Source organism: Penicillium psychrofluorescens (genome assembly GCF_964197705.1).
Source record: "Penicillium psychrofluorescens genome assembly, chromosome: 3".
Taxonomy (NCBI): Eukaryota; Fungi; Ascomycota; class Eurotiomycetes; order Eurotiales; family Aspergillaceae; genus Penicillium; species Penicillium psychrofluorescens.
In genome coordinates, this window is record NC_133441.1 from 93,687 (window position 1) to 120,853 (window position 27,167).

Here is a 27,167-nt window from a genome sequence, read left to right on the forward strand (position 1 = left end):
ATCGAGGTGTACCATGGGCCGTGGAATTAGGGCAGCAATCAGGGGGGGTATCAATAGGCGACTAATTATCACAGCAAGCTACCCCGTACTATGCCAGACTTTTACTACTAGTGAGAGCCCCAGTAAGTCATGGCTGGGGTAACCGGCGCTAACACCAGAAACCAATTGGGGCCACCGTGTCCACGTCCTGGGGAAAGGCACCAAATGGAGGCCGGCAGACTAAATAAATACCTTTACTCCGAGGCTATTGGCCACAAATTTCATTAAGGAGAGGAGAAATCACATCAAGTGGGGCTTTGTTCCCCGGCCGGGGGTACCGGAGCCGAAACAATGCTACTTCCAGTCCATTGTGTCTGGGACGGTCACGGTTATTATCAGCGACTACCCCGTACTTCGAATTTGAGATATAATAGGCAGTGCAAACACCTTCTGCTCCTAAGCTGCTCGATAGAGGACACTTCACCGCAGATACATTGCTGCATTCAAATAACTCACACTGCATTCAATCCCTTGTCTCCGTCTTCGAGTGCATTCAATCATGGCCGAAAGTGAGGACAACGATAGGGTTCAAGGTCACCTGGAACCTGGGACTGATCTTGACTACGCCGCCCAGCTAGCCCACGATGTGATGTCCCAGAAGCAGTCGCCTTGGACTTGGCGCATGCTCCGTCTCTACCTTGTTCTGGCCTGCTCCTATCTATGCGGAACCCTCAACGGCTACGATGGATCCGTTATGGGAGGGCTTAACGGGATGGACTCGTTCCAAAAGTATTTCAATATGTAGGTAACCTCTCTATATCGCAAATTATGGGCGGTCGGCCAACACTTTGTCAATCAGGTCTGTTGCGGGATCCAGTACCGGACTGACCTTTGCCATCTACAACATCGGCAACATCGCGGGATTCCCATTCACTGGACCGATTAATGACCGGTTTGGTCGACGTTGGGGGATGTTTGCTGGCTCCATCCTCATCGTCGTCGGAACAATTATCGCCGCACTGGCGCGGGGCCAACCACAATTTCTCGGCGGACGCTTCGTCCTCGGTCTCGGCGTAGCAATTGCAAACCCATCAGGTGTATGTTATGTCAGCGAAATGGCTCATCCTAAGTGGCGTGGAACTCTAACAGGGCTTTTTAATTGCACCTGGTAGGATATATATTCATGAAATCGTGCCAGACCTACAGCTGACCTGTGACAGGTACATAGGGTCAATTGCGGCTAGTTGGGCCGTCTATGGCTGCTCCTACATGAGCAGCGTTGACTCCTGGCGCATTCCAATCTGGTGCCAGATGATCGCTTCTGGCATTGTTATTATCAGTGTTTTCTTCATGCCAGAAAGCCCTCGCTGGTACATAGCCCATGACCAATATGAAAAGGCGGCTAGGGTCCTGGCAGACTACCATGCGGATGGCACCGTCGATCATCCTGTTGTTAAATTACAGCTCGCGGAGATGAGCGCCCAAATTTCTAGCGATCGGGCGGCGTCGGACAAGAAATGGTGGGACTACCGCGATCTTTGGAACACCCACAGCGCCCGGCGGCGTCTCATCTGCGTGATTGGCATGGCCTGCTTCGGTACGCTCTCGGGAAACAGTTTGATGTCGTACTACATGCCTGCCATGCTCCAAACAGCCGGCATCACCGAAGAACACAAGGTTCTGGCGCTCAACGGAACGAATCCTGCCCTGAACCTCATCGCTGCCGTCATCGGGGCACGCCTAAGTGACCCAATCGGGCGACGACCCCTTCTTATCATCAGTATTATTATCTGCAGCTGCTGCTTTGCCATCATCACTGGAACATCGATACAGGCAACCAGTACAGGCAACTCGGCCGCGGGCGGCGCCTCTATAGCCTTTATCTTCATCTTCAGCATCACATTCTCGGTCGGCTGGACGCCATTGCAGAGCATGTACCCTGTAGAGAATCTGACAACCCAGACACGCGCCAAGGGCATGGCCCTGGCCCACCTTGCGTCGGCCATTTCCGGACTGATCATTCAATATTCCTCCGGACCAGCATTTGCGGCAATTGGTCACTACTTCTACCTAGTTTTTGTCTTCTGGGACTTGTTTGAGGCGGTCTTTATGTACTTCTTTTTCGTGGAGACCAAGGACCGAACTCTTGAGGAGCTTGAAGAGCTGTACCAGGCAGACAACCCGGTCAAGAAAAGCTTAGAGAAAAGAAGCGCTCAGACAGTCTTTAACACGCTGCATATTACCAACAAGTCAGAACAGGTCGAAGTGTGATCCGGGAGCATGCCTTTTGTCTCAAACGGATAATGGAACGCTTATGGGACCCGATAGAGGACAACACGTTCTCGCAATTACGAATGGTATAATTCGTGATATTTAGCTTCATAGTTCCACCACAATTGATAGAAAGTACCATAATTCCTAGCGCAGAATCAGTGGCCATCTTTCTTACCTCTTACCCTTGTTATACCGTACGATGGAATCTAGCGCCAGCTGGTGCCACCTGTCCAATCGGGTTCAACCACCATCGGTCACTTTACTAAACAGCCCACCCGCTTTACCATTCGAGTGGTTCCAAAGGATTATGTTAAGTTATGAAGTATCTACTTGATATGCCCCGATTCTCAGCCCTCCTGAACCTCTGCAATCAGCTTGGTTGTCTTGAGAAGAAAGAATTCCAATTGCTCTCAAAAAATCAAATAATTTCCATGCGCAAACTACTTAAGACTTTACTGCATCTTGGGCGCATCTTCACCTAGAGAAAGGTGTTTGTACATCTGAGGTGCCTTCGGTCCTTTGGTCTCGAGGTTGTTCACATCCAGTTCCCAGCGATCCGGAAACTCCATGCCCTGCTCCAGCAGATACTTCGCTCCGTAAATCGACACGCCATCCCGATACAGCCAGAGGTCCTCAGATCGTCGCTGGAAGGCTTCAAGATCCGCTCGGAGCTCCTCTACCACGCTCTGCATGGCCGAATCCTTGGCCAAGTTTCGAACTTCCAGATGATCCTCGTCCAAGTCATATAGCTCCTCCGGGGGTCGCCAGAAGTAATCCTTCAGCAGCCGTTCACCTACTTTCTTGGCATCGCCCTCCTGGTTACGGATGCCCTCCCAAGTGAGAGAACCATAGATGTCGGCTGCGAATGGGAAGTCCAATCGGTACGCAATGTTCCGGTGGTACTTAAATCGTCCGGTACGCACGTAGCGTGTCGGCCAGTAGTTTGTTGATTCGTGGAATGTGTGCGACCCGTACACGCGTTCCCAGTCTGGCAGGGTCTCTGTTTCCGACAGAATGCCGAGAAAGGAGCGCCCAAGACGCGGCCACGACTTTCGCAGCTCTGCCTTGTTTTCTGTCCAGTCTAGGATGGTTGGCACAATGTCAACCCAGGACACCATGTTGGGATTGATGGCCGATATGCGGCCTGGGCAGCGAACAATGAGCGGCAGCGAGATTCCCGAGTCGTATAGTGTTGTCTTTGAGTTGAGGAATGGAGGGCCGTTGTCGCTCATAAAGATCACCAGAGTATCGTCTTCCAGGCCGGCCTTTTCTAAGCGGTCCATGATCATACCGACTCCTTGGTCGAGACGGTTGATGGACTCGTAGTAATTGGCAAACTCTTGTCGTGTCTCCGGTAGATCAGTGAGGAATTTGGGAATTTCCACGTCCTCGGCCCGATATGGCCGCTTGGAGACTCGCTTGTCGAAGTCGTCGTTATTCCCAAAGCCGTCTCGCGTGAGGTCTCTGTGGGGGTCGACAAAACCGACAGTAAGGAAGAAAGGTTTGTCTTCAACCCGTGCTTGGTCGAAGAAATCGCCACACCTGTCCGAGACGCGGGCCACGTCTCGAGTCTGGCTCGTCGTCTCTTGGCGAACCTGCCAAGGATAAACGGCATCTGGCCCGACGTGCACCTTGCCAATCACGCCGGTAAGGTAGCCGTGGTCGTTAAGTAGCTTAGGGATTGTGTCGACGTGATCAAACGTGACGAAGTGGTACTTGGAGTGATTCAGGCCGTACTGGCCGTTTTGATGGGTGTGGAGGCCAGTGTAGATGGTGGAGCGTGAGCCACTACAGGATGCGGTGCTCGCAAACCCTCTGGTGAATCTGGTCCCTTCTGAGGCAAGCTTGTCTAGATGGGGAGTACAACAAGTGCCTCCGTAGCAACCTAGCTGCTTCCCGAGGTCGTCGGCGACCATAAGGATGACGTTTCGAGGCGCCATTTTCAAAGGCCCAAGTCTGCAGAAATTTAGAGAGAAAACAATGAACGTGGGACAAATATTTACGTGGCTGACTGCTCCAAGGTGATCAAATTCTTAGGCAGACGGGTAGAGAGGAAACACTGCCTCCTTTATCAATTCCGCAGCTTTCGTGGGCTCAAGTGGGACAACTGCATCCTGCGTCCGTATTTCTCGTCAGGTCCCCGCACCGCCCATCGTGCCGACGGGGTTAATTGGAGATGTCTTCCATGGTTATTGGAGTCGGCTAACTCACATAAATTTTCAATTGGTCTAGCTTTCTGGGAGCCGGACTCCCTTCATAGTGCTTGCTCCACTGTATGTGACGTTTCGGTTCCGATAGCCCCGGGACGGCTGAAATTAGCCGTGGGAGAGCCACGCGACGGAATAATTCGCTTTTTAGGCTTAGCTGAACACTGAGAAGAGACTGTAGGTAGGAAGTCCCAAGTAATGCGGCTTTACGTTGATTGTAGGCATACATGTACATGATTAAATAACCACGATCTACACTAAAGACCTAGTCAGCTGTGCGTAGATGAAGGTCAGAGAGGAGAAAGCGGGGAATTTGGGGGACAGCTGGTCAATGTTTCCTTACATTGGCGAAGTGGGGCGCTGCGGACTAACAAGCACATCGGTTGTCTGCCAGACACCGCTAGCCAGGCATAGCTGCGGATTAAAAGAGTGACTAGACCTCGCCCTGGCTCGAAGGTTGATCGAGAGTTAATTGAACGCGCTACTCGGCTCAAGTGGTATCTTGGCGCGTGATACATCGTAGTTTGAATTCGAGCACATCTTTATCGAAGCGGCACAAGCCGTTGCCCAAACCGGGGCAATCGGATCACTTACTTACCGCTATGATGTTTTATTCCAAGGAATCGCCTCGCTAACGGGATTAATGCCCCAGGTCTCAAGCGAGTTCCGCACCAGAGTCGTGTGATACAATCGCCTCCCCGATGTGAACATGCCTCCTCGCCTCCGATACTAGAACTCCATCCACTCCACAACCTTGCAGTTCTACCAGAGGCCGAATTAATTCACGCAAACTGGGCGAGATAGGAAGGAGATAGGAACCTATAAACCAGTGCGGATGGATGAATAAATTTGACTATCAAACATCGCCGATCGACATGCATGCTAACACAACTAAATGTTGTACCTGCCCATTCAATCTTTGAGTGACTCAACGCGTTTTTCTTAATCTATTTCCTAATCTACTAAGATTCCAAGAGCTAACTGTATTGTATCTATAAAGAATGGTGACAAGAATGGGACTCTCACCGCTTATATCCGTACTAATTGTTTATTAGTTATTTAGTCCTTAAACTGTTTGGGCATCCCTAGATTTATTTAATCGGAGATTTGTTTCATGCGTGATTTGCACTTCCATAACGGGACGTCGTACGGCCTAAATTTGACACTAGATACTACACGGCCAGCTACTCCAAAATAGCTCCCGGATATATAGGATGTGTTTCTAGGCGGATCGGCAAGAATCCGTCTTGCCTAGTATGCTATTATTAAAAAACAAATGTTTGTTAGCCGCAAAAATGTCATATAACTAAATAAATTAGGATGTTTTAGCGAGTTTTATGCTAGTGCGGATGTTAACACCACATCTAGGAAGTCTTGGGACGTCCGCGAACGTCCGCACTGCGGATGCGGATGTTGAAGCAGGATTCGCAAATCCTTAAGTACAGATGTGCCACAGTCTATTTGGGATTGTGCTCGTTACACATACCCCTATGGGGTAGGAATATCAATGAACTTAAACCTCTCTAATTTTGATTATTGTCTAATTACAAATACCTACTGGGACGTGGGTCGACGCTCCTATACTTAAGGAGCCCATAATCTACTGGTCGTCCCACTTACCGCATTGGTTAGGGCTGACTGGGCTTTTCGAGATGCAGCTGCGATCTCTCCACTAGTCTTTACAGTACGCAAGTGTCGCCATCCGATCTCACGCCGCAATACGACCCAACTATTGCCGAACTATTCCTAGATGAAGGAGATATGGCATGCGCGGCGACATGCTACTAAGGCTGCTCAAATTGCGGAATAAGAAAAACACCATCTGCTGACGCTCTCCATGTTACAGAGGGTTCTACCGTCGGAATAGTGCCGAGTTCATCATGCATGATATTCAAGAACCCGCCGCTCAATCCGTAGTCGGTGATGCTGATGTCGAAGCTAGACAGCCCAAAGGGCAGTAGGAGATCTACTGGATCTATAGTAAAATGGGTGAGATATCGCGATCATTGTCAAACCATAGTATCATATTACATAGTGAAGATAAATCTGGGACCTGAGATCGACAATCGTCCTCTAGGGCCGCGATACTACTAAAGGAACGAACCTGTTAAGCACTTTGGTTCGGCACAATAAAACCGTGCGGATCGAGGATTGTTACTTTACGTGCTGTTCGTAGCCCCGGGAGGCTGTGTTACTGGCTACTTTAATCATAAATGACCTACGAATTCTTTCGGGAAGAAGGCTAATAGAGGACTCATTAGACTATAGGAGTACATTTCTGCAGATTTAGATAGCCTGGCTATCTCCCTACACCAGGGAAAAACTCATAGATTATAATTCTATCCATCCATCACTTTTTCTTACTTTTGAACGTACTATTCTCTAATCCCACTTGTTCCTTCTTGGCTCGTCTTCTGCATGGCTGGTGTCTTTGCTAGATGTGTCTTCGGATTCAGTTACCAAGCTATCTGTCTTCTTTGAGCACTTCCTATATAGAGTCTCAAGTCTGGGATTGCAACCCTTCCCGGTCAACATGTATCGCGGTCTATTACCGCAGTCCTAGCTTCCGAGACCTTGACCGCCACGACTTCGACGATGACATCGACGAGCACGCCAGAAAGGGCACAACTCTGTGACCCACGCAGACGAACAAGGACAGTCAGAATCACTTCCAGATGGATTACTGGCTCATGACCCTATAAGTAAGCCTTAGACCTACGCCGTTCGCTAAGGTCCAGAGGACAGTTATAAACACGGTTGGTAAGCTAACCCTCGTGCCAGGTCGGCTGATTACCCCGCGAACATGATGAATGGCGAGGATATTCCGTTCACGGTGGATTTCATGTAGTACCTTGCCTTCTTACCTGGTAACATTGGCGGTTTCGCTTGATGTCGGATGCAAGTAGTAATGAGTTGTTTTGGATACCGCCAAATTAAGGGTTGGTTGCACATCTACTTTATGCGCAACTCATGTTCCCTCCCTGCAACATGTAGTGTGCTAGTATCTCTCCATTGACCTGGTTCGGAACTAAATGTCAAAAATGCTGTACCACTAGACCAAAAAGCAATATAGGCACTTGACTAGCTGACACCAAAACTCTCATATGAAGACCACGCGACAGGTCTCCGTAGCACTTTTGTTTCTCTATGCATGCATGTTGTCTCCTCTTTTCAACAACCTGGTCTCCCCCGAGTCTAGTGCCGATTCAACCTTGCCTCCTCTAATAGATTACACCCCAAAGCGGTGAAACACTGCCACTTAGTCACAACTGGAGTCAGTCACCTGACACTCGTCTACAAACATTGGATCGTGCCCCTGCGGGAAATAACCGATGCAGCACAACCCGCTAGGATCAGCTGATGCGCCCTCATAATCAGACGCACAGCTGCCCAGTTCTTCTGGACTTCAATTTCGGCCTTCACATAAGACAGTGCCTCCCTCCTCGCTTTCTGCTTCATATGAGCGAACGGAAACCCAATGGCTGCGGCAATGTCCACATATCTTGCGTATCAGCACGACGCAGACCTGCTACGACTACAGACGATTGTACAGTCTATCCAACCATTCTCAACGCTAGAAAGCGAAAACCGTGACCTGTTTAAAACGGCCAGCGATGACGACTTTGTTGTCGTCACAAAAGATACCATTTTTCACCCTCAAGGGGGTGGGCAGCCGTCCGACGAAGGTACAATGACTGCTATTAAAACCGAATGCTATGTTCCAGCTATGGAAAGTGTCCCGGATATTGAGGTTCGTGCCGCGCGAATGGATGCTATGAATGAAGGGCGAGTCCTGCATTTAGTTCGCTTTATCAACAATACCGAATGCAATAATATCCACCCTGGCGATTGCGTCGAACAAATGGTCAATGCTGAGAAAAGGCTTCTTTATTCCCGACTCCACACAGCTGGCCACGTATTGGGCTCAGCCGTGAGACACTTGTTAGAAGACAAAATCGCCGACTTTGACGAACTGAAGGCTTCACACTTCCCAGAAAGTTCTTCGTGTGAGTTCCGCGGCAGTATTGAAGGGAAATGGAAGAATGATATTCAGAATAAAGTCAACGGCTTTATTGAGAGTGCCATGCCAGTGGAAATCGACTTCTGGAGTGAAGATGATTTCCGCCGCGAAGGTGTCTCGCATCTGATTCCAAATCGCCAGTTGTTGCTCCCAGGGCAAGACCGCTTTCGAGTGGTGCGGATCGTTGGTGCGGAGGTTTATCCCTGTGGGGGAACTCACGTTAAAAGTACCGATTTATGTGGAGAAACGACTGTAAGGAAGATTTCTAGAAGCAAGGGTACCAGCAGGGTCAGCTATTCAGTATCATAATTGCTGCCAGCTGGATGATATGATTATTTGTTCTGTTAGTTCATTCCTAGTGGAGCGCGAAGCACTTATCGCGTGGCTCCGCGCATTAGAAGAGCCTCGATATCTGCTTCCACGGCTATCCTATGAACGTAAGTCACAATGCAGCTTCTCAGGGTGTGAAGCAGTATTCTGTCCTGCAGAAGACGGAACGCAAGTGCTGCGATCCCGTTCCTTTCATGTATGCAGGTAAAAGCCCCGGTTTTTATGATTTTTGCCTTCATTCGCATCCTTACAATTGTTACGCACTGCCATTTTCAGATTACCGAGAATAGCTTGAGCGAGTTCTTGAGAGCTTGATTACTGACGTTCTTGGAATATGATAATGTGTATCAGATTGTCTAAAAGAGGAAGTAGTGAAGCTATCTCGACTATCTAGACAGCTCTGACGAGGGAGTGTCGTCATGTTAGTCATGCTATCTCAACACGAGTGAGCTTGGATTTCATGAAGTCTTGGTTTTTGGTATGCAGCGAGTGTGGTAGAGCTAGGACGATAAAAAAAAAGGGGGCAAATGTTGGCCAATCTGATGTGAAACAAAGGGCCATTTTCATCATTGTTCGCGTAGAATATAATAATGCGTAGCAGGCTAAGATACTACTATTTAAATGGCATTTTCATTTCATTAACTCATTATTGCCATGGATATCATTTGCTAAGTTGGGTTGATAGTATGTGCTCTAATATTACACCGACAAATGGGACCTCGGACTCGAGCTGGGGCTCGTCTTACCCAAACTGACTAGAGAAGTCGGTGAAGGTGAGTTTTCCTCAAAATTTTCCCGGAAACCTTCACTGATACTTTAAGAGGGCAGTGATCTGCAATTTTGTCTTGACCGGAGCACCGATCGACCTGCCATAAGGTGGCGACGTAGCAGTGGACAGCCGTCTGACAGGGACGAACGGGTCAAGGGATCATCATTAACTTGCTAGCTTGAGTTTGGATGCTGCATCCAAACTTTGAGCAACAACAATTGGAAATGATATTCCACAAAAACCTGATAGGAGGGCATCCTGATTAAGGAATTACGAGGCACAGAATCAGGGGAGGGGGTAATGTGGATACGCCAATAGAGACCCGAGATGTGGGCTGCGAGGTAGGGACGTATGAGGAGCTGCGATTTTCCCGCTAAGGCTTTTGGGGTCTGAACTAGTTACCCCATAGTGCCTGATTATCATCACTAGTTTAAAGCATAGCCGAAATTGTTAACGGTGTCAACGGGCACTAGGCTCGCTACTAGACCAATCTGAGAGGTCCCTCGTGCGGATTTGCGGGTCTGGGCCGTGTTTAGTTCACATTTCCTTGGCCAGCTGGAGTCAGCTTTGCAGATCGACACTTTGCCTCATACTCGGAGATTGTAAGTTCAAGGGCCAAGGCGCTATGATGATTTTTTGATATGCTATGCCAGGGGCAAGTCGATTTGACGCTCTAATCTTTACGAATGCTTCACTGTCTTTTCCCTCCTTTCCCTCAACTACTTCAGTTGCTTCATTCTTTTTTGCTGGCTGTGGGTAGCAGTCGTTGATTCTCATCAACAGTCACTCGTTTTCGCTGATACCGGCGTCCACTCATTTGATTTGCTTTATCAGAGTTGCTCTATATTGTTTTTCGGTATTCCGGACACAATCTCCAGTTATTTCAGCACCATGAAACAATCTATTCTTGCGTCTGCTCTCGCCCTTGTGGTGTCATGCGCAGTAAGAGAAGGCCCCTCCTTTCTGCTTTCCAAGCATACACTAATAACCAGTTCTGTTTTTATATAGGCAGTTCCATCTGCAGACAATTTGATCAGTGTTCCTGCTGGACTATGCGCAGGTATACTTGGAGAGGTTCAGTGCAAAACGGAGGGCATCTCCAATGGCTTGATCAATGTGCCCATAAATGCGTGCGTCGCTGCCATTGGGGAGGCCAGATGCAACCAGGCCACTTCATCTAGCGGCAGCTCCTTGATCAATGTGCCGATCAACATCTGTCTGGCTGTTCTCGGAGAATCGGAGTGTTATCAAAAGTCTCAGACTACTGGTGGACTTGTTGACATCCCTATCAATCTGTGCCTAGCAGTTTTGGGCGAGGCTCAATGCCAGTATGGATCTGGTGAACAGTCTTCCACTTCCTGCATCATGTCTACTTCTCCTGCAGCATCCACTACTGCAGCATCCACTACTGCAGCATCCACTACTGCAGTTTCAAGCCCAACTGGGACTGAGACTTCTTCTACCTGGCCTGCGGGATCTCATTCCAGTTCCATTGTTACCCCTGTCTCCAGCTCGTCGAGATCTTCTGGCCCTACAAGCACTCCCCTGACGGGTCCATCCTCTTCTAGGGCTAAGACAACCGTTACTTCCACAATCACACAAACCACAGTTGTTTGTCCTTGTGCAGGAACACCCACTGCGTCTCAATCCTCTACTATCCCTGGGGCTTCTTCGAGCGGAAGTTGGAACACACCTACCACAAGTCCTATTCCCTACAGTGGAGCAACCAGCAGCTCTACTGTCTCTGTTCTCACGGTTGTTCTTGGAACTCTCTATGCTGCGGTTTTGCACATCTAAATTGCAATGCTAAGACTTCTTGGATGCTTCTAAGAGCAGAACCTGCTGGCAAATTTCCTCCGGGAAATAGCATCATTTCCATTTCTCAACTGCACCGGATTTTCAAGAACCGCTGTTCATACCGGAGATCTTTATCCATGCTAGTTTTAATTTTCTTCTTGGCTGACCCAACTCTGGCTTGACAAGTATGATACTGTGATATACTTCTCTTCAGTTTGGCTTAAATGTTTTCTTCTATTGACGATATTCATGTATAAATGAGTCATACATGTAGTTGCGAACTCCATACGCTAATGTATTAGTCAACGCTGGAGTATAACTAGACATCTCAGGGTAGAAATTGTAGAGCTTAGGCGTTGGTGATAGGAGGCCGTTACCATGTTTACAGAGGTTTTTGAGCTAAATAGAGAGAGATTCAGAAAACAAGTCTCAAGCCCATGTTCTTAAGCCAGATTTTGCCCCAGACGTATATATTTCAAAAAAGAATCCGGCTAAAGATGGTACTTAATAAATAGCTCTTTATGGTTAGGGGTAGTAAGGTAATGTGTACATGATCAGACATTCTAACTAACTATTCGGTTCTCAAAGTTATGCAAGGAACGCGTCCTTTTAGAAGAAGTCGCTTAGATAGCACACAAATATGGGAAACCCCGAAGGCTTCTGTGAAATTTTTATTCGAGTAGCAACTCTTTGAACTACGGAGATAACACATTTAATATCTGGAACAATCATCCAGAACCTGCGAGCCTGCACCAGTACAGCCAAGCGATTCATCTTTGGAGCCCGTGACTTACACATAGTGTAAACTTAGGCCATTCAGGTGTATTTCAGCAAACATGGTAAATTATTCTGCGTAGATAGTTACTACCAGTGGCACATTTAACTAATCGTCTCTCCATTTTCTCTGCTAATAACGAGACACTCAGAGCACTCAGAGCGGAGAGATCTCGGCTGGCATTTACGTAGTATTTATGATTTACCCCGGCATCTGTGTGATATTCTCCTTAGAACACTACATGATAAATATAGGTGTCTTTCGAAAGAGCACGGTCCATCTCTCTCCTTGCCCGCTTGCCCATATCGTCTCCAAGATAATAAGGGCCTGTATCAAATTTCCAAACCCACTCCGTTGATAGTGCTTCATAAACACCATCCGAAAGAACTCTCGATCTAGCTTACGGCAGGCGCAATAAATGGAGCCCAGACTAACACATGTTGCCCAGGAGAATTAGGTGGAAATGCCGCCCAGGTAGATTTGAACTTCTCAATGAGCCCGGCCAGGGAGTTATCAGTTGAAGTAGTAGACACACTTAGAAGGTAGATATCATAGGCTTGTTGGTTGATATCAGCAATGAATGAAACTGCTACCGAGTACTCTGGATGGAAGCTTCCGGAGTACCGCAAACAATCAAAGCTTTGGCGAGCATGCGAGGTAATGGTGTCGATTCCAGCTTGTTCGTTTAATAATGGTGCCGCATAAACACGAATCCTAGATAATCAGTAAAGGCAAAAATTTAGACAATCTTGGTCTTCCATACTTGTTGATTTGTCGAGTAAGAAACCCCGGAAGCTCACCGCCGCCAAGGCCTCCTTGGCCTTCAATTGCGTCCAGACCCGATTCCAATAAGTGAAATAGAGTGGGAAAGTCCGGTCCTGCATTTACCATGACATCCACAAGAAGCACTGAAATGGCTAGTAACACAAAGCAACGAGTTGTTGAGTCATAGTCACGTAGGTGTTGCCGTTGGCGAAGCCCCAGGATCGCTTTTGTGTAAAAAAAGTCTGGGCGAAGACTGCCTGGAGCATGGGCGTTGAGCAAGAGATGAAATGCCGAAGCTGCCAATACCGCATTCATTACTGTATCATCCAAGCGGGCAATGGGCAGAACTAGGCATCGCCAGCCATTATGAGAACCATCAATTGCCACCATTTCTTTGGCAATCGCTTCTGAGACTTCTAAATGTCAGCCATGTCACTATCGGAGAACAAAATATGAAAATTACTTACAGTGTGACATCAGGCGATGTTGTAAGGCCGGATTGTCGTCCGGTGGCGTTGGGGTAAAAAGGTAGTTTCTCAAAGCAAAAAACGACTCATTATTACTGCTTTTTGAACTGCAAGTCTCAACGTGCGCATCTTTTTTAACTGATGACGAAGGGCAGGTGAGGCTGTGGTGCTTTTCGAGCTTGGTCTCGGTTGATATTTTTCCGTGAATGGAGGACTGCTTGCGACATTGTCTATGTTTTATAGATCGTTACTAGGGTGATCGGATTTTTATCTGAGGAATATAACATACTTTTGATATACTTCTGGGATACTTTTGCCTGCCATGATCCCCCTCGAGGCAAACCCGTCGTTGAAGCGATATCGGATTCCGAGTCCACTGCACCAGAGACCTTTGACCAAGCACTTCTGACATTGGGGGTTGGCTTGATCGCAATTTATCCGACGTTGTGAACACTCATAACAACCTTATAACATGTCATCCAAGTTGTCTGTTATCTGGAGACTTGCCTGCCCTCACCTTTCACTTTGCGGACATACTTTCGTGAATTGGAGGGCTTGGATATTGGGTGGTCGTCCGCCTGTGAAACGAGCACGCCCTGTCTCTGAGTACAACAATCCTCAGACTGCTGCGACACCATGACTTGATGAAGAAGGTAAAATGGGAGCAGCGCGCCTAGTATTTTTCCCACCGCATCATGTGATTTGGATTAGAGATCAAACCAGCCCCGGTGTCTTATCGTGAAGTTGGGCAAATCTCCACTTGCTCTCACTTCTCCTTCCTATTGGGGAATGCAACCCCGGAAAGCAAAAAGACATACATGAGCAGTTCGAGATCCTATTACAATTTAAATAGCTAGAATTTCTCCCCAAATATCCCACTGTTATGTACTTATCCCTGTTGCTTTTTCTTTCAAAAAAATTGTCTAGCTCTCCAGACGAAATCTACGAACCGGGGGTCATTGACCCCGGAATTCCAGTCAAGAATTCAACCAATTCATTCTGGATTTCCGAGCCTTCGCCAATTACAACACTCCAATCGCCTTGGGTCAATGCCGCCGACGTTCTCATTATCGGTTCTGGAATATCGGGCATGAATCTTGCGCGCACAATTTACCAAAAGATGCCCACTTATCAGGTTGTCATCATAGATGCTCGGGATATCTGCTCTGAGGCTACAGGAAGAAACGGTGGCCATATCAAAACCATGATCTACAACTTATGGCTCGATCGCAAGCAGAGATATGGAGCGGAAGAAGCAATTCGGCTCACTGTCTTTGAGCATTCCCATTTGGAAATGATGACAGCTGCCATTCAGGAGAGTCAGGTTGATTGTGACTTGACTCTTGTCGAGGGCATCGACGCTTACTATGACTCGAACAATTTTGTCGAAGCCATTTTAGCTCTCGATGACATGCGAAAGTTTGCTCCTCATCTTGCAAGTCAATACACAGTCCACACAGCTCGAGACAAAATTCGCGCGCTTGGCTGCTCTGAAAGATGCATTGGAGCAATTGGCATCCCGGCAGCATCAGTGTGGCCTTATAAGATGGTGACTGCTCTTCTGGACAAGATGGTTCAGGAGAATGGACTCTGTGTACAGTCAAATACGAACGTCATCTCCGTCGCCGACACAAAGGACACTAATTGCGCTATTGTTCAGACAAATCGCGGCGCCATCAAGGCAAGAAATGTTGTTCATGCGACAAATGGCTGGATGGGTCATCTCGTTTCGGAGTTTCGACCATACATTTCTCCTGTGAGAGGCAACGTCATTCATCAAGTAATTCATTCACCCGTTCTCAGTCTTAAAAATTCGTTCTGGCATCGTTACGCCGCAAAGGACTGGGATTACTTGATCCAACGTCCTAAGGGAGATGTTGTTGTGGGTCGGGCAAACATAGGCCGCCGAGCGACAGGCGATGATAGTCAAACGGACTTCTGCCCTCAAATTCATCTTCGCGGTGTTATTGCTGAAACGCATCTGTGTGATCAGCTTTCTTCTGAAATCACCCATTCATGGAGTGGAATTCTTGGGTACACTCAAGATGGTGCTCCGTTTGCCGGGAGGCTCCCATTCAGTGAGCACACTCATCAGTGGGTCTGCGGAGGATATCATGGTATCGGTATGATCAAGGCCTTTCGAATGGCTGAAATGGTAGCACGGATGATTGTAGGAGAGGATGTTACCGGGGAATATCCACGCTCATTCCTCGTTACCGAACAACGGATGAAGAAAATGAAACAATCCCTATGTGCAAAACAGAATCTCTGAAAACATGTAGTTTCAGTTCATTTAGATTTTTGCAGTCTCATTTTAATATTCACAAGCCCTCTTCCTAATTTACCATTCGCTGGGCATTTTTTAGTTGTCATTCGAGGAGTCCAACACAGATAAACATTTCGCCAATTTCTATTCGTTGCAGACACTACTATGTCTTGATAATGTTCTGAGTTGGCTAAGTTCATCTTTCAAAGGTGGTATTGGCGTGGGTTGTCCACTGTGACTCCATGCCTTTGCCACATCGCCTCCACATTCATGTCTTCTTGGCCACTGAGTCCTCGATCAGTGTCATCAAATCTAAGAAGAAAAGAAAAGGAAGATAAACTTACTCGAATTTTTTGTTGATCCATGGTTCCTTACCACCTTCAGCGGTGTCCGGGTTTCGGAAAATAACATTATATCGCTAGTGTATTGTGTCAGCATTGTCCCGCAGCTCTTATTATAACTATAAAGCTTGCATACCATCCCTAGCGTCAAATGAATTCCTCCAGGGCCCTTGACAAATGTATCTGACGGAGCTTTGCCTTCTATCATGGCCTGAATGTTCTTCGCAACGACTGCCGCTTGGGCAGAGCCTGGACGGGCAGCTTTCTGCGCCCCAGTGTCGGTGATATCGCCAATTGCGAACATGTTGGAGTATTTCTTATCCATGAATTGCATGGTTGGTCGAGTTCGAATAAAGCCATTGTCTGGATTGACCACAGACTTGCCCGCCAATGTGGAATTGGTTAAATCAGCAACCATCTGATTGTTCGGTGTTTGGCCAGTCGCAAGAATAACAAAATCCGTGGACTCAGTCGTGCCGTTTGTGAGTTGCAATTGAAACTGCCCGTCATTATTAGGGAAACCTTCAGAGGGGATGGTTACCCGAGACCCAGTGATTAGCCTGACCCCGAGCTCGTCGAATCGCTCTTTGATGAGTTCATGCAACTGGGGATGGAAATTGGGCATTAAGCGAGGCCTCGACTGCACCACCGTAACTTCTTTGTCAGGGTAATACTCCTTCAGATCGGTTGCCATCTGAACACCCACAGCACCACCACCAACAATCATAATTGATTCAGATCGCTGGACCTCGGCTTGATGTCGTTGGAGATACTCGACAGATGATATCTTGTCGTCGGCCTTCATACCTGCCGGCTGGGAGAGGCGCGTCCCAGTTGCAAGAACGACGTAATCAAACGCAATCTCTTTTGAACCCTGCCACTCACGGTCTAGCTCCACATGGTGCGGTTTAACTGACAAGACGCGAGCTTGAACTACACTGTGGGCCGCTGGATTAGGCACAGTGGAAAAGATTCCGCTGTATGGAATAAAGGCCTTGTGTTCTTGACCGGGCACAATTGCAAATCGAGGCTATAAAAAGTTGTTAGTCTGCTTTTTTGCCGGTAAATACTCCATGCCTGACTGCTCACAAAGGTAAAAAGGTGGTGGAAGTGACTATGTGGCTCGGTTAGAAGCACCTGCGCAAGTTCTCAGCATCAAATAACTGTAGTATGGACAGCTAGTTAGTTACTCTATGCGTCGGAGGGATAACTCGAGCCAGCTCCTGCGCGGTAGTCTGAGCAATAATCATCAGAATTTGCGTTGGGAAGATCATTGGAGCTGAGACTCACCCGACCAACAAAGGAACCCCCCACCACGATAATGTTTCGCAAAGATTTGCTTGCCATTCTGTTGGATGCGAAGCTGGAAGGCATGAATAAAGAATTCCTGTAAATGACGAGTGCTTCCCTTATATAACTAACCCGGCAAAGGCTCCGAGGACCCGGTTATCTGATTTGACTTATCTGATTAACTCCGAAATTCTGCCATATTGAGGCAAATGCCGAGTCTCCGGAATAGTTCACTCCCGGCGGCAAACAGAATGGCGCCACCACTTTGATTATTCCTAATCACCTTACAGAATCAGTTATGAGTATCAAACCCTCCGCTAATCGTTGCTCTTTCAACGCATCTTCTTTATCGAATTGTTCCGTTTCTTACTGAGCCACTCTCCTCGAGCTGCGGCATGAGTTCCTTTACTCGCTTTTTCCTGGGCAAAGTACTGGGTACCTAGTCCGCTCACGCCAATTCCTTTCTATGCCATAAATCCGTAAATCCGCTTCATTTGCAGCGACTGCTAGGGTTGGTTGCTTATGTTTCTGAGTCAATCCGGGGTGGCCATGGTTGTGGGTCTGATCTCGGCAGTTGCAAATATAGGGATGCCGTGAATTTATTTGGACCAAGTCAGCTAACTGGGCTTCTGCCACTACTACTACTAATGGGATGCGCTAATAGTTATCTGGAAAGCAGTTATATTATTTCTGCAACTGACACTAGTGACGAAATCTCGACTGTTACGATGGCTTTTTTTAAGGAACTGTTTATCTAATTAAGACCGGAGCCAACTATCAAGTAAAAAACAAATCCAAGTATGCACCATGTGCTCAATTTCCAGACCGGAGGGAAGAGGGTGACCGACTGGGACCCGAAAGCATAAGATGGCATTCAAATCTTGCAACTCACAGCATGGGCCTCGCCCTTGCAAGACCGTCTCTTTCGGTGTGCATGGCCGTGAGAACACACAGCGTTCAACTTCCCAACAAACGCCATCTACCGTGGATTCCAACTAATGGTTTTGGCATTGGGTCCACCTCGGTCATAAGTGGCCAGCACCGTGTGGTGATCGAGGGCCATCACACCCGGCCAAAAACTAGACGCCGGAGAAATGAGCTGTGGCCGACTCCACTGAATGTGACCATCTTGTGGTGGACCGGCAAACACAACTTTGATGGCTGCATTCTTTGTCCACTCCACCTTGGCGGAGTCCTCGTCCGTCATAAACACCACTGCCATGGAGCCGTCTGCGAAGGACGCGACCTGGGGAGATCCTGCATTGTGTCCTCGTGGGGGGCAGAAGACCTCATGGCGATGGTGCCAGCTCGCCCCGTCATCGTAGGAGATGATAGCTTCAACATTGAAGGAGCCGTATCGTGTCGTTTCAATGACCATGACTAGTGCTTCACGGCCGTTGTCGATAGTGGATGCAATACCGTTCATCCCATCCCGCAACCGATCTCGCTCACCATGCAGGCAAATCGGTCGACTCCATGTGCTCCCCTGATCATGAGAGACGACAAGCATGGTGCATTGATTGTCGGGCGCAAACTCTTGGGAGTATGTGAGCTGAACTTCACCCCGACGTCCAAGTCGCATAAACGGCTCCCAGATCCCCAATGGCGCTTTCTTCTCCGCAGCCTGCGATACAAATCCCCAGGTACGACCTCCATCCGTAGATCGGCAGACAGTGATGCGGAAGTGCGTGGGACCGCCGGGCCCCAGGTCATGATTCCGAAAGGCCGCCAATACAGTTCCAGGGCTGATCTCCAGCAGGAACATGTTATCCACATCGCCCGCGCCCCGCGTCACTTCTGCCAAGTCTTCGAATGTGCGACCGCCATCAGTACTTCTTGCGACGCGCAGCGCGTGCTGGTGGTTCGGAAAGCGTGTGAAGGACGACAAGATCGATCCGTCAGATAACTTGGCCAGGCGGGGATAAGTGCCGTTATTGGGCGGCGACGACAGCCCACGCTCGTCGTCGTTGACCACGCCTCGGCCCGGAAGCTGCTGGTCGGACGAGACATGGTGGTGATGGGAGTGCGACTGATCACCCAAGCCAAAACTCTTGAGGACTTTCTGGCCAAGATGTCCAGGCATGGTTGTTACACGAGACGTGTCGAGAAACAAGTACACCCGTCCCCGGGCGGCAGCATTTCGAAAGAGTAATGAATCATGCAAGGGGACCGAGACATCATCCCCTGCCTGGATGATGTCACACAACTCCGACAGAAAGACAACAAACACATCATCGCGCGGAGATGCTTTTCTGGCCGTTTACGCCCTGGGCAAAATATTGAAAAAATACAAAACCTCATCAACGAGCAACAGTCCTGAGCTCGCGACGCTGGTTCTCTCTCAATGATCGAGTCATGCGATTGTATCTGATTTACCATAGCAACATCATTCTGCATGGTAGTTTATGATTGATGTTCAATTATTAGGTAAAATTGTATATTGTCGCGAGTTCTTCACATTGAAGAACTTGCGTTCTCCTCTCCTTATTCAAGTGTGATCTTCACCACCTTCCCGGGCTCTTGGAATGTCCCTAACACAGGGGCGACTTGTCCACCACTTGTGCCGACGTACAGAGACTTCCCATCTTTGGCCAACCGACAAGAAGTGGGACCGGGCATTTGGGTAGAGAGCTGGCCACCGGCGACGAGCGAGATCTGACCGATCGGAGAGATACGAACGACGGAGTTCTGAGGATCTGTAGCGATGTACGCCGTGCCCTCCGATGTCACGTCGAAGTTGTCCGGTAAGAAGCCACTGGCAATCACCTCGTAGTCGCCCACGGCTGTTCCGTCGCTGTTCACTTTGACACGGCAGAACTCCATGCGTGTGGTGCTAGAGTAGTAGACATAGTCGTCAACCACTTTTAACCCGTTGACTCCTAGAGGAAGTGCCTGGCCCTCGGCTGGAAGCATGGTCGGATGGTTCAAAGCGACCGAGTAGTTGCCCGATTTAGTGTGGACTTTCCACACCGCTCCTTTGGGACTGTCGGCGATCAGGACCAGATTTGACTCCCTGGAAAGCGTGGTCATTCCGTTCAGCGCCTGCGCATCCGGGAGCGCGGCGATTTCCGATGCTGCTGGAAGCTTTGAGATTCGGTCATCCTCTTTCTCATCCCCATTGTTCACATTGTTGAAATCCAACTTCTGGAGAGAGAACGATCCAGGGGTTGGTTTGTAGGTCTTGGTGGAAAAATTTCCAATAACCACGGCGAACACATCATCCTCAATCTCGCTGATCCCAAAGCAGCTTGTCGCATTGGAGAAGGAGTGGGCGACAGACGCGTCGCCACTGGTGGTGTTGACCAACCAGACTTCAGGCACATCTAGACGTGTGAAGAGAAGGCTACCGTCTGGACGAAAGGCGAGATTGGATACCCAAGACCCATTGTTGGGGAATTGGTAGAGCGTCTCAACATGCACTTTGACCTCATTATTGCTGGAAGGACTTGCCACCTCGGAGAAGTACAAATGCGGCCAGTATGCAAAAGCCCGGGGCAAGACGGCAAGGGCCCCTAGCCAGGAGAGGTAGGTAAGCATATTGAGACGATTTGATATCAGAGATGGAGAGCAAGGGGTGACACGTTGGCTATATAGCATCGCGGCAACGCGCATTTACACGTAGACAACGCGAGCCAGTTTCTCGTCAATCATTCCAAAGCCTTACCGCAATGGTCTTCATGTTGTCTGGGCGTAGCATTCCAGTGAAGAAGTGTGTTTGCTCTTCACGAGACTCATCCCTGCATTCCACCCGAAATGGTACACACCAAGCCAGTGACGAAGAGAAGCCGGATATGCATAAGCTCACAGACTTGGACTTCAGCACCTGCCATAAGAAACGAAAGCAGCGTAATCGCTTCTCATATTCCAGGAGGTCATGTTCCAATAGGTCTGTCAGTGTTGCAAATTTTGAATGCGAATTCGATCCTCTCCGAAATTGAATTAGACAATTGACTATAAAAACCGGTAAAGAAACTCCAAATTCTGGGGATTGAGGTAGTCTGGGTTGGACAAGGAACCCGCGATTCCCATAAAGTCATCTCCCACGTTGAACAAATCGTACCAGTCCATGTTAACGGTATCTTCAGCTGTGTTTACTTCGTGGCCTGTGTTTGTGACTGGAACAATGGCATGGCCCTGAGTTGGGACACTTTCTGTCCCATTGCATGAAGTCGGCTGTGGGATGAAATCATGACGTTGACTCGCTCTGACGGAGTGCCGAGACAAGGTGGAGGGAGCTACCGCGACATCGGCCAAGCGAAGATCTCGGGCAGTTCGGTCATCCAGGCAGCGGAAAAAAAGGTCAAGGACCCAGTTTTCCAAGTCCCAAGACTTCTGTAGTTCTTTGAGTCCCAGAAGGCACAACTTTGCTCGATGTTCAGCCAGCTTTCGGGCCGTGCCCGTGGTTCGTTCAAAATGGATGGTGTGAATGCAGAGCGCAGAAAAGGTATGTGTGATTCTGCTTCCATATTAATACTATCCAGACTAGGTATCAGCAAGCTCATGGAACTTACAGATGAAGGGAACCGTGCTGGACCAGCCCTTCCGAAAGCATGTCCTCGAGTATCCGCGTACTTCGGGCTGCTGCATCCAATGCAATACCTCCATCGAGCTGTGCATGCTCCCGTGGAGGCTGGATGAACAGGGGTCGGTAAAGCAGAATATACAAATTACTGACTTGAGGTCAGCTCGGCCAGACATTTGTACGGCACCCTCAACTCACTTGTATGTCATATGGAGCATCCCGACGAGAAACATGGACTCGCGGCTCATGGGCGCTTGAAACCGCATTTCTTCCGGCAAGTTAGATTCCCACTCTACCAGGCGTTGGTGAAGGCTCGGACGAGCCGGGCTCTCCAATTCTGACTGGCCTGGTAAGTATTGGCTGGAGACCACCTCCCGTACTGACAAAAACAACCCCCGCGAGTCAGTCAAATAATCTTAATGAGTAGGCTTAAAACACCACAGGGCTCCATACATAATCTAGCAAGTTGAGCCATCCTGATCACGTAGGACACGTAAACCGCAGGTGGTGTTCGGAATATCTCCGAGGATGTACCAGTGTCCTCGAAATCGGAAGGGTGGAGCTCTGTGATTTCGCAGTCCTCGTCGCGAATCCGAGAAGGTAGTCCCAAAGCGGCTGAAGTCTGTTGATCACGGACCTGCAAAGGATAAAGTTAGAATGGCGGATCATGAAGGAACCAAGTGCCACTTACATATAAAGCCCACCAGATCCTTTTCCAAATTCTCTGTTCACTGGTGCTGAGAAATGACAGCTTAGACCTGTGGTTGAAGTCAGACACGCTCCTGGAGAACGAAAAGGGTCCGTTGGCTCACATCACATGCATGCCTTTCTTCTGCGCCAGCGCAATGGCCGCTCCCAGCCAAAATCGAACATCCCGTTCCTCATTAGGGCCTCCGCGCCAAAAGCTTAGGAGGAACAACGATTGCAGTTTGACAATGGTATCGGTCTCCCATCCGGAATCGTAGATTTCTTTCGCACGCTGGTAGAAAATGCCTTTTGCCTGATAGCGATCGTTGAATCCAGTGGTGTGCAACACGGAATCCGAGCACAGACTAACCCCAATGAACAACATGGCTTGCACCAGCAACGGCGAGATCGTGCTCTCCCGATAACCATTTTGCGCGGCTCGGCGATCCAGCACTGGAAAACACGGATGGAACCATTCAAAATAGGCTTCGAGGAGAGTGTCGCAAATGGCTGCGGAAGGAAAGACCAAAGCACCTTCCTGGGTTAAACGGTCATGAAGGATCCTGCGACGCTCCCCGAGTGGGTCCTGACTGGGTTCAACGGCACGAATCTCCGAGATGGAGTAGTGCAGCCGTCCGGTTTGATTCCTGCCCACGTAGCCTTTGTCTGGAGACCGGCGCCCTTCATCCACGACGCAAGTGAGAGGGCTGGATTCGCCCAGGAAGACCGTTTTGTGAATCGTGTCCTCGCCCGCCGTCGCCGGCCGAGATGCAGGGCCATAATGCTGGACAGGTGGGACCGGCTGTCCGGACCGGAGATCTGCTGTCCTCGGCACTGTCCGCGCAGTCGTCGAGAAGCCGGCCACGCGTTCGTTGTGGTCGCCCAGTGCCCGAGACGAGCGACCGGTCTTGCGACGGGGGTACCTGCCGAAGGGGGGTTGGTCATCGACCACCGATTTAGAGTCCAACAATGCTTACTTTCCGCGTCGTGAGATGCCCAGCTCACAGGAGAGATTCCATGCCACACAGTTACGGCACGGCTGCGCCTCGAGCACGTTGCATCGCACGCGGCGGGCGTTGCAGGCCAAGCATGCCTTCTTTGCCCTGGATCGTGGTCGATCCTCAACGGTCGCCATCCCGTGTGCCAGTCTCGCCAGTCTAGAAAGGAGAAAGGCCGGCAGGGCAATTCGGCATCTGAGGGCGATCGTTACTTATTGATTATGATTATTCATTCTCGTGCTTGTCGTTGTTGGAGAGAGGAGATCATTCATATAGCCGACTGGCGGGGGAGACCGAGGGCGTTATGTAATCCGGGGGCACCAACAGTCACATCCTGCTGCCACACATAGTAATAATGGAATCCGGGCTAATGGTTAACATGTAATGGCCGACCGAATTAAGTAGGCTAAGTGGTGGCAGGGATACGATACGATTGGCTATTGACGAGAAGAAAGAAGAACGAAGGACAAGGATTAATCGAGTATACGGTCACGTGGGTCGCGAGAGATGGATCTATATGAAGGAATTCAGGTCGCACAACTATATGTTAGGCGCCAGAAGAAGCCGTTAGTCTACAACAGAGTTTGGTGGTTCTTTGGCGGCGCCGATATTTGGAGGTGGCAGACCCCACGGGCAACGGCCCAGAAATCTCGCTCTCTGTTTACATGCCATCACGGGATATGTTGCCCTCCATAACCATGTACTGATTGTCACGACAGGCCCAGCTCGGCGAGAATGGCTTGGTTATGCTCCCCAACACGGGGCACCGAATCCATGCGGGCGCCATATCCGCCCTGCGCTGCGTCCTTCGTGGATCCCGGTGGGAGAAGGGCCGGGACGCGGCCAGCAGGCGTGTCCACGTCCGTCCAGCGATCCCGAGCTCGCAGTTGAGCATGCTCCCACACACCGCGCATGTCGTTGACATTGGCGTTGGCAATCACCGCGACGTCGAGTCGGGCGGTGGTCTCCTCTGCCGTCAACTGCGCGAACTCGGCAGTAATGATCGTTTGGAGTGCCTGCCGGTTTTCTGTTCGGAGTGCGTTGGTCGAAAACCGGGGATCCGTCGCCAGCTCGGGCTGCATTAAGACGGTATGACAGAATTTGGCCCACTCTCTTTCGTTCTGAATGCCCAACATCACCGATTGCCCGTCGCCGGTTTCGAACGGTCCGTACGGATAGATCGAAGCATGCGAGGCGCCGGCTGGCACCGGCGCCGGCGCGTTGTCAAAGGCGTAGTACATCGGGAACCCCATCCATTCGACCATACTCTCCAGCATCGAGATATCAATCCGGCACCCGAGGCCATCTTTGCCACGCTGCAGCAGCGCGGACAGGATGTTGCTGTAGGCGTACATGCCGGCCGCAATATCTGCGATGGAAATGCCCACCTTGGCTGGTTCGGTGCCGGTGCCGGTGACGGACAGAAGGCCGGCTTCACTCTGAATGAGAAGATCATACGCTTTCTTGTCCCGATACGGACCGTCTTGTCCGTAGCCCGAGATATCACAGACGATCAAGGATGGGTGTTTCGCCTGCAGTGCCTCGTGCGAGAGACCCAACCGCGCGCTGGCCCCGGGAGCCAGGTTCTGGACCAGCACATCGGCATGTTCCAGCAATTTCATCAGGACGGCATGATCCTTCTCCTCCTTGAGATCCAGCGCCAAGCTCTCCTTGGATCGATTGGTCCACATAAAATGGGATGCCAGACCTTTTACTCGGGAGTCATACTGGCGCGCAAAGTCTCCGACGCCCGGCCGCTCGACCTTGATGACGCGCGCCCCGAGATCGGCCAGCTGCCGAGTGCAAAATGGTGCTGCAATGGCTTGTTCGAGACTGACAACCGTCACCCCAGCTAGAGGAGCACGCCGGTGACCATACGAAGTGGTACTGGAGTACAGTCGCCCGACCGAGGCAGGACAGCAACCCGGCCGACCCAACGGACGAAAAGCGTGCTGAGAATGAAACAACCGCATGTTTTTGAAATAATATGAGGACACTACAGAGACCATCCGCTGCTTTTCACGACCAGCTCGGTCTTGAGTGGACCCCGCAGTCGGCAATCAGCATCCCAGGTCGGCTATATGATAATCGCAACGACCCACAGTACATATAAAGCCCCGGTCCAGACGATTTACTCCCAACCACCCGGACAAAGAAACATCATTTGCAATCATGTCTCGGATACAATGGCAGCGATTCCTCTGGTCGCATCGGGCCACAATATCATCCCGACAATCACCATGCCGGACACCCATTGCTCGCGTTCCGACTGTGCGCGCGGCATTCTCCACCTCGGCGCGACGCGAGCTGATGGAGATGACCGGCTTCAGTGATGAACAGCTCACAGTGCGAGAGGCCATCTCGAATATTTGCTCCAAATTCCCCAACACCTACTGGCAAGAGCGCGACCAGCAGGAGAAAGACCCTAAGGAGTTTCATGCCGCCTTGGCCAAAGATGGCTGGCTCGGTATTGCGCTACCCGAATCGCTAGGAGGTGCCGGGCTCGGTACGTCTATCATGGGACCGCCGCCACCGCTGACAAGCCGATTGCTAATTCAACGCCACAGGAATCTCCGAGGCCACCATGATGATGCAGACAATCACCCAGTCTGGGGCCGGCATGGCTGGCGCACAAGCCATTCATGCCAATGTCTACGCGACACAGCCGCTGGCCAAGTTTGGCACGCAGGAGCAGCTCGAGACTACGATCCCCAACATCATCAATGGCACCTGGCGAACGTGCTTCGGGGTGACCGAGCCCAACACCGGGCTGGACACCCTGCGATTAAAGACCCTCGCCACGAAGACCGCAGATGGGTACTCGGTCTCGGGTCAGAAGATCTGGATTACCTGTGCGCAAGTCGCGTCGAAGATGATCCTGCTGGCCCGAACCACGCCGCTGGAGGAAGTGCAGAAGGCGACCGAGGGGCTATCGTTGTTCTGTATCGACATCGACCGCAGCCACAGGGGGCTGGACCTGCGCAAGATCAAGAAGATGGGCGGCCGCGCCGTGGACGCGAACGAAGTCTTCTTTGATCACTATGATATTCCGACTGCCTCCTTGATCGGCCAAGAGAACCAGGGCTTCAAGATCATCCTGCACGGCATGAACGCCGAGCGTTGCCTGCTGGCCGGTGAAGCGCTCGGTCTAGGCTATGCGGCCCTGGAGAAGGCCTCGCAGTATGCTAAGGAGCGCGTCGTCTTTGGACGACCGATCGGGCAGAACCAGGGCGTGGCGCACCCGCTGGCGGACGCCTACATGAAGCTGGAGGCGGCGAAGCTGGCCACCTACCACGCGGCGCGCCTCTACGATACCAACGACGGCTCCGTCCCCTTCCACTCCATCGGGGTGGCGTGCAACAGCGCCAAGTACCTGGCAGCTGAAGCTGCGTTCACGGCGTGTGAGCGAGCGGTCCTCGCCCATGGCGGGATGGGCTACGCGATGGAGTACGATGTGGAGCGGTACCTGCGCGAGTGCCTAGTGCCTCGGATCGCACCGGTGAGCCGGGAGATGATTTTGAACTACGTGAGCGAGAAAGTTCTCGAGCTGCCCCGAAGCTACTAGAGTGTGTATATATCTAATAGTAACACAACAAGAATCAAGAAAGACCAGAAAATACATATTCATATGGCGGCCGGGAGATCCTTCGATCGACTCCCCCGCAGACACGCGAGCCAC

At 50.1% G+C, this 27,167-nt stretch overlaps 10 protein-coding genes across 10 annotated transcripts; 4 read left to right on the top strand and 6 right to left on the bottom strand.

Moving 5' to 3' along the window:
• Positions 1-538: 538 nt before the first annotated feature.
• PFLUO_LOCUS4166 (uncharacterized protein) lies at positions 539-2,250 on the top strand (the record flags this gene model as incomplete). Its single annotated transcript, XM_073781488.1, has 3 exons — positions 539-780; positions 839-1,074; positions 1,208-2,250. 3 exons carry the CDS (start codon positions 539-541, stop codon positions 2,248-2,250), a joined length of 1,521 nt encoding a protein of 506 aa, XP_073638238.1.
• Positions 2,251-2,705: 455 nt separating this feature from the next.
• On the bottom strand, positions 2,706-4,193 carry PFLUO_LOCUS4167 (uncharacterized protein; the record flags this gene model as incomplete). Its single annotated transcript, XM_073781490.1, has 1 exon — positions 2,706-4,193. One exon carries the CDS (start codon positions 4,191-4,193, stop codon positions 2,706-2,708), a length of 1,488 nt encoding a protein of 495 aa, XP_073638239.1.
• Positions 4,194-7,938: 3,745 nt separating this feature from the next.
• On the top strand, positions 7,939-8,790 carry PFLUO_LOCUS4168 (uncharacterized protein; the record flags this gene model as incomplete). The annotated part of the gene is made up of 1 exon (XM_073781491.1): positions 7,939-8,790. The coding sequence occupies one exon, from the start codon at positions 7,939-7,941 to the stop codon at positions 8,788-8,790; it is 852 nt and encodes a 283-aa protein (XP_073638240.1).
• Positions 8,791-14,588: 5,798 nt separating this feature from the next.
• PFLUO_LOCUS4169 (uncharacterized protein) lies at positions 14,589-15,656 on the top strand (the record flags this gene model as incomplete). The annotated part of the gene is made up of 1 exon (XM_073781492.1): positions 14,589-15,656. The coding sequence occupies one exon, from the start codon at positions 14,589-14,591 to the stop codon at positions 15,654-15,656; it is 1,068 nt and encodes a 355-aa protein (XP_073638241.1).
• A 262-nt stretch (positions 15,657-15,918) lies between these two features.
• PFLUO_LOCUS4170 (uncharacterized protein) lies at positions 15,919-17,265 on the bottom strand (the record flags this gene model as incomplete). Its single annotated transcript, XM_073781493.1, has 5 exons — positions 15,919-15,962; positions 16,026-16,068; positions 16,128-17,021; positions 17,081-17,128; positions 17,182-17,265. 5 exons carry the CDS (start codon positions 17,263-17,265, stop codon positions 15,919-15,921), a joined length of 1,113 nt encoding a protein of 370 aa, XP_073638242.1.
• A 995-nt stretch (positions 17,266-18,260) lies between these two features.
• On the bottom strand, positions 18,261-19,364 carry PFLUO_LOCUS4171 (uncharacterized protein; the record flags this gene model as incomplete). The annotated part of the gene is made up of 1 exon (XM_073781494.1): positions 18,261-19,364. The coding sequence occupies one exon, from the start codon at positions 19,362-19,364 to the stop codon at positions 18,261-18,263; it is 1,104 nt and encodes a 367-aa protein (XP_073638243.1).
• A 401-nt stretch (positions 19,365-19,765) lies between these two features.
• PFLUO_LOCUS4172 (uncharacterized protein) lies at positions 19,766-20,818 on the bottom strand (the record flags this gene model as incomplete). Its single annotated transcript, XM_073781495.1, has 1 exon — positions 19,766-20,818. The coding sequence occupies one exon, from the start codon at positions 20,816-20,818 to the stop codon at positions 19,766-19,768; it is 1,053 nt and encodes a 350-aa protein (XP_073638244.1).
• A 1,414-nt stretch (positions 20,819-22,232) lies between these two features.
• On the bottom strand, positions 22,233-23,625 carry PFLUO_LOCUS4173 (uncharacterized protein; the record flags this gene model as incomplete). The annotated part of the gene is made up of 5 exons (XM_073781496.1): positions 22,233-22,261; positions 22,338-22,440; positions 22,495-22,561; positions 22,616-23,413; positions 23,468-23,625. 5 exons carry the CDS (start codon positions 23,623-23,625, stop codon positions 22,233-22,235), a joined length of 1,155 nt encoding a protein of 384 aa, XP_073638245.1.
• A 573-nt stretch (positions 23,626-24,198) lies between these two features.
• Positions 24,199-25,461, bottom strand: PFLUO_LOCUS4174 (uncharacterized protein; the record flags this gene model as incomplete). The annotated part of the gene is made up of 1 exon (XM_073781497.1): positions 24,199-25,461. One exon carries the CDS (start codon positions 25,459-25,461, stop codon positions 24,199-24,201), a length of 1,263 nt encoding a protein of 420 aa, XP_073638246.1.
• Positions 25,462-25,660: 199 nt separating this feature from the next.
• Positions 25,661-27,053, top strand: PFLUO_LOCUS4175 (uncharacterized protein; the record flags this gene model as incomplete). The annotated part of the gene is made up of 2 exons (XM_073781498.1): positions 25,661-25,994; positions 26,056-27,053. 2 exons carry the CDS (start codon positions 25,661-25,663, stop codon positions 27,051-27,053), a joined length of 1,332 nt encoding a protein of 443 aa, XP_073638247.1.
• Between the last annotated feature and the right edge of the window lie 114 nt (positions 27,054-27,167).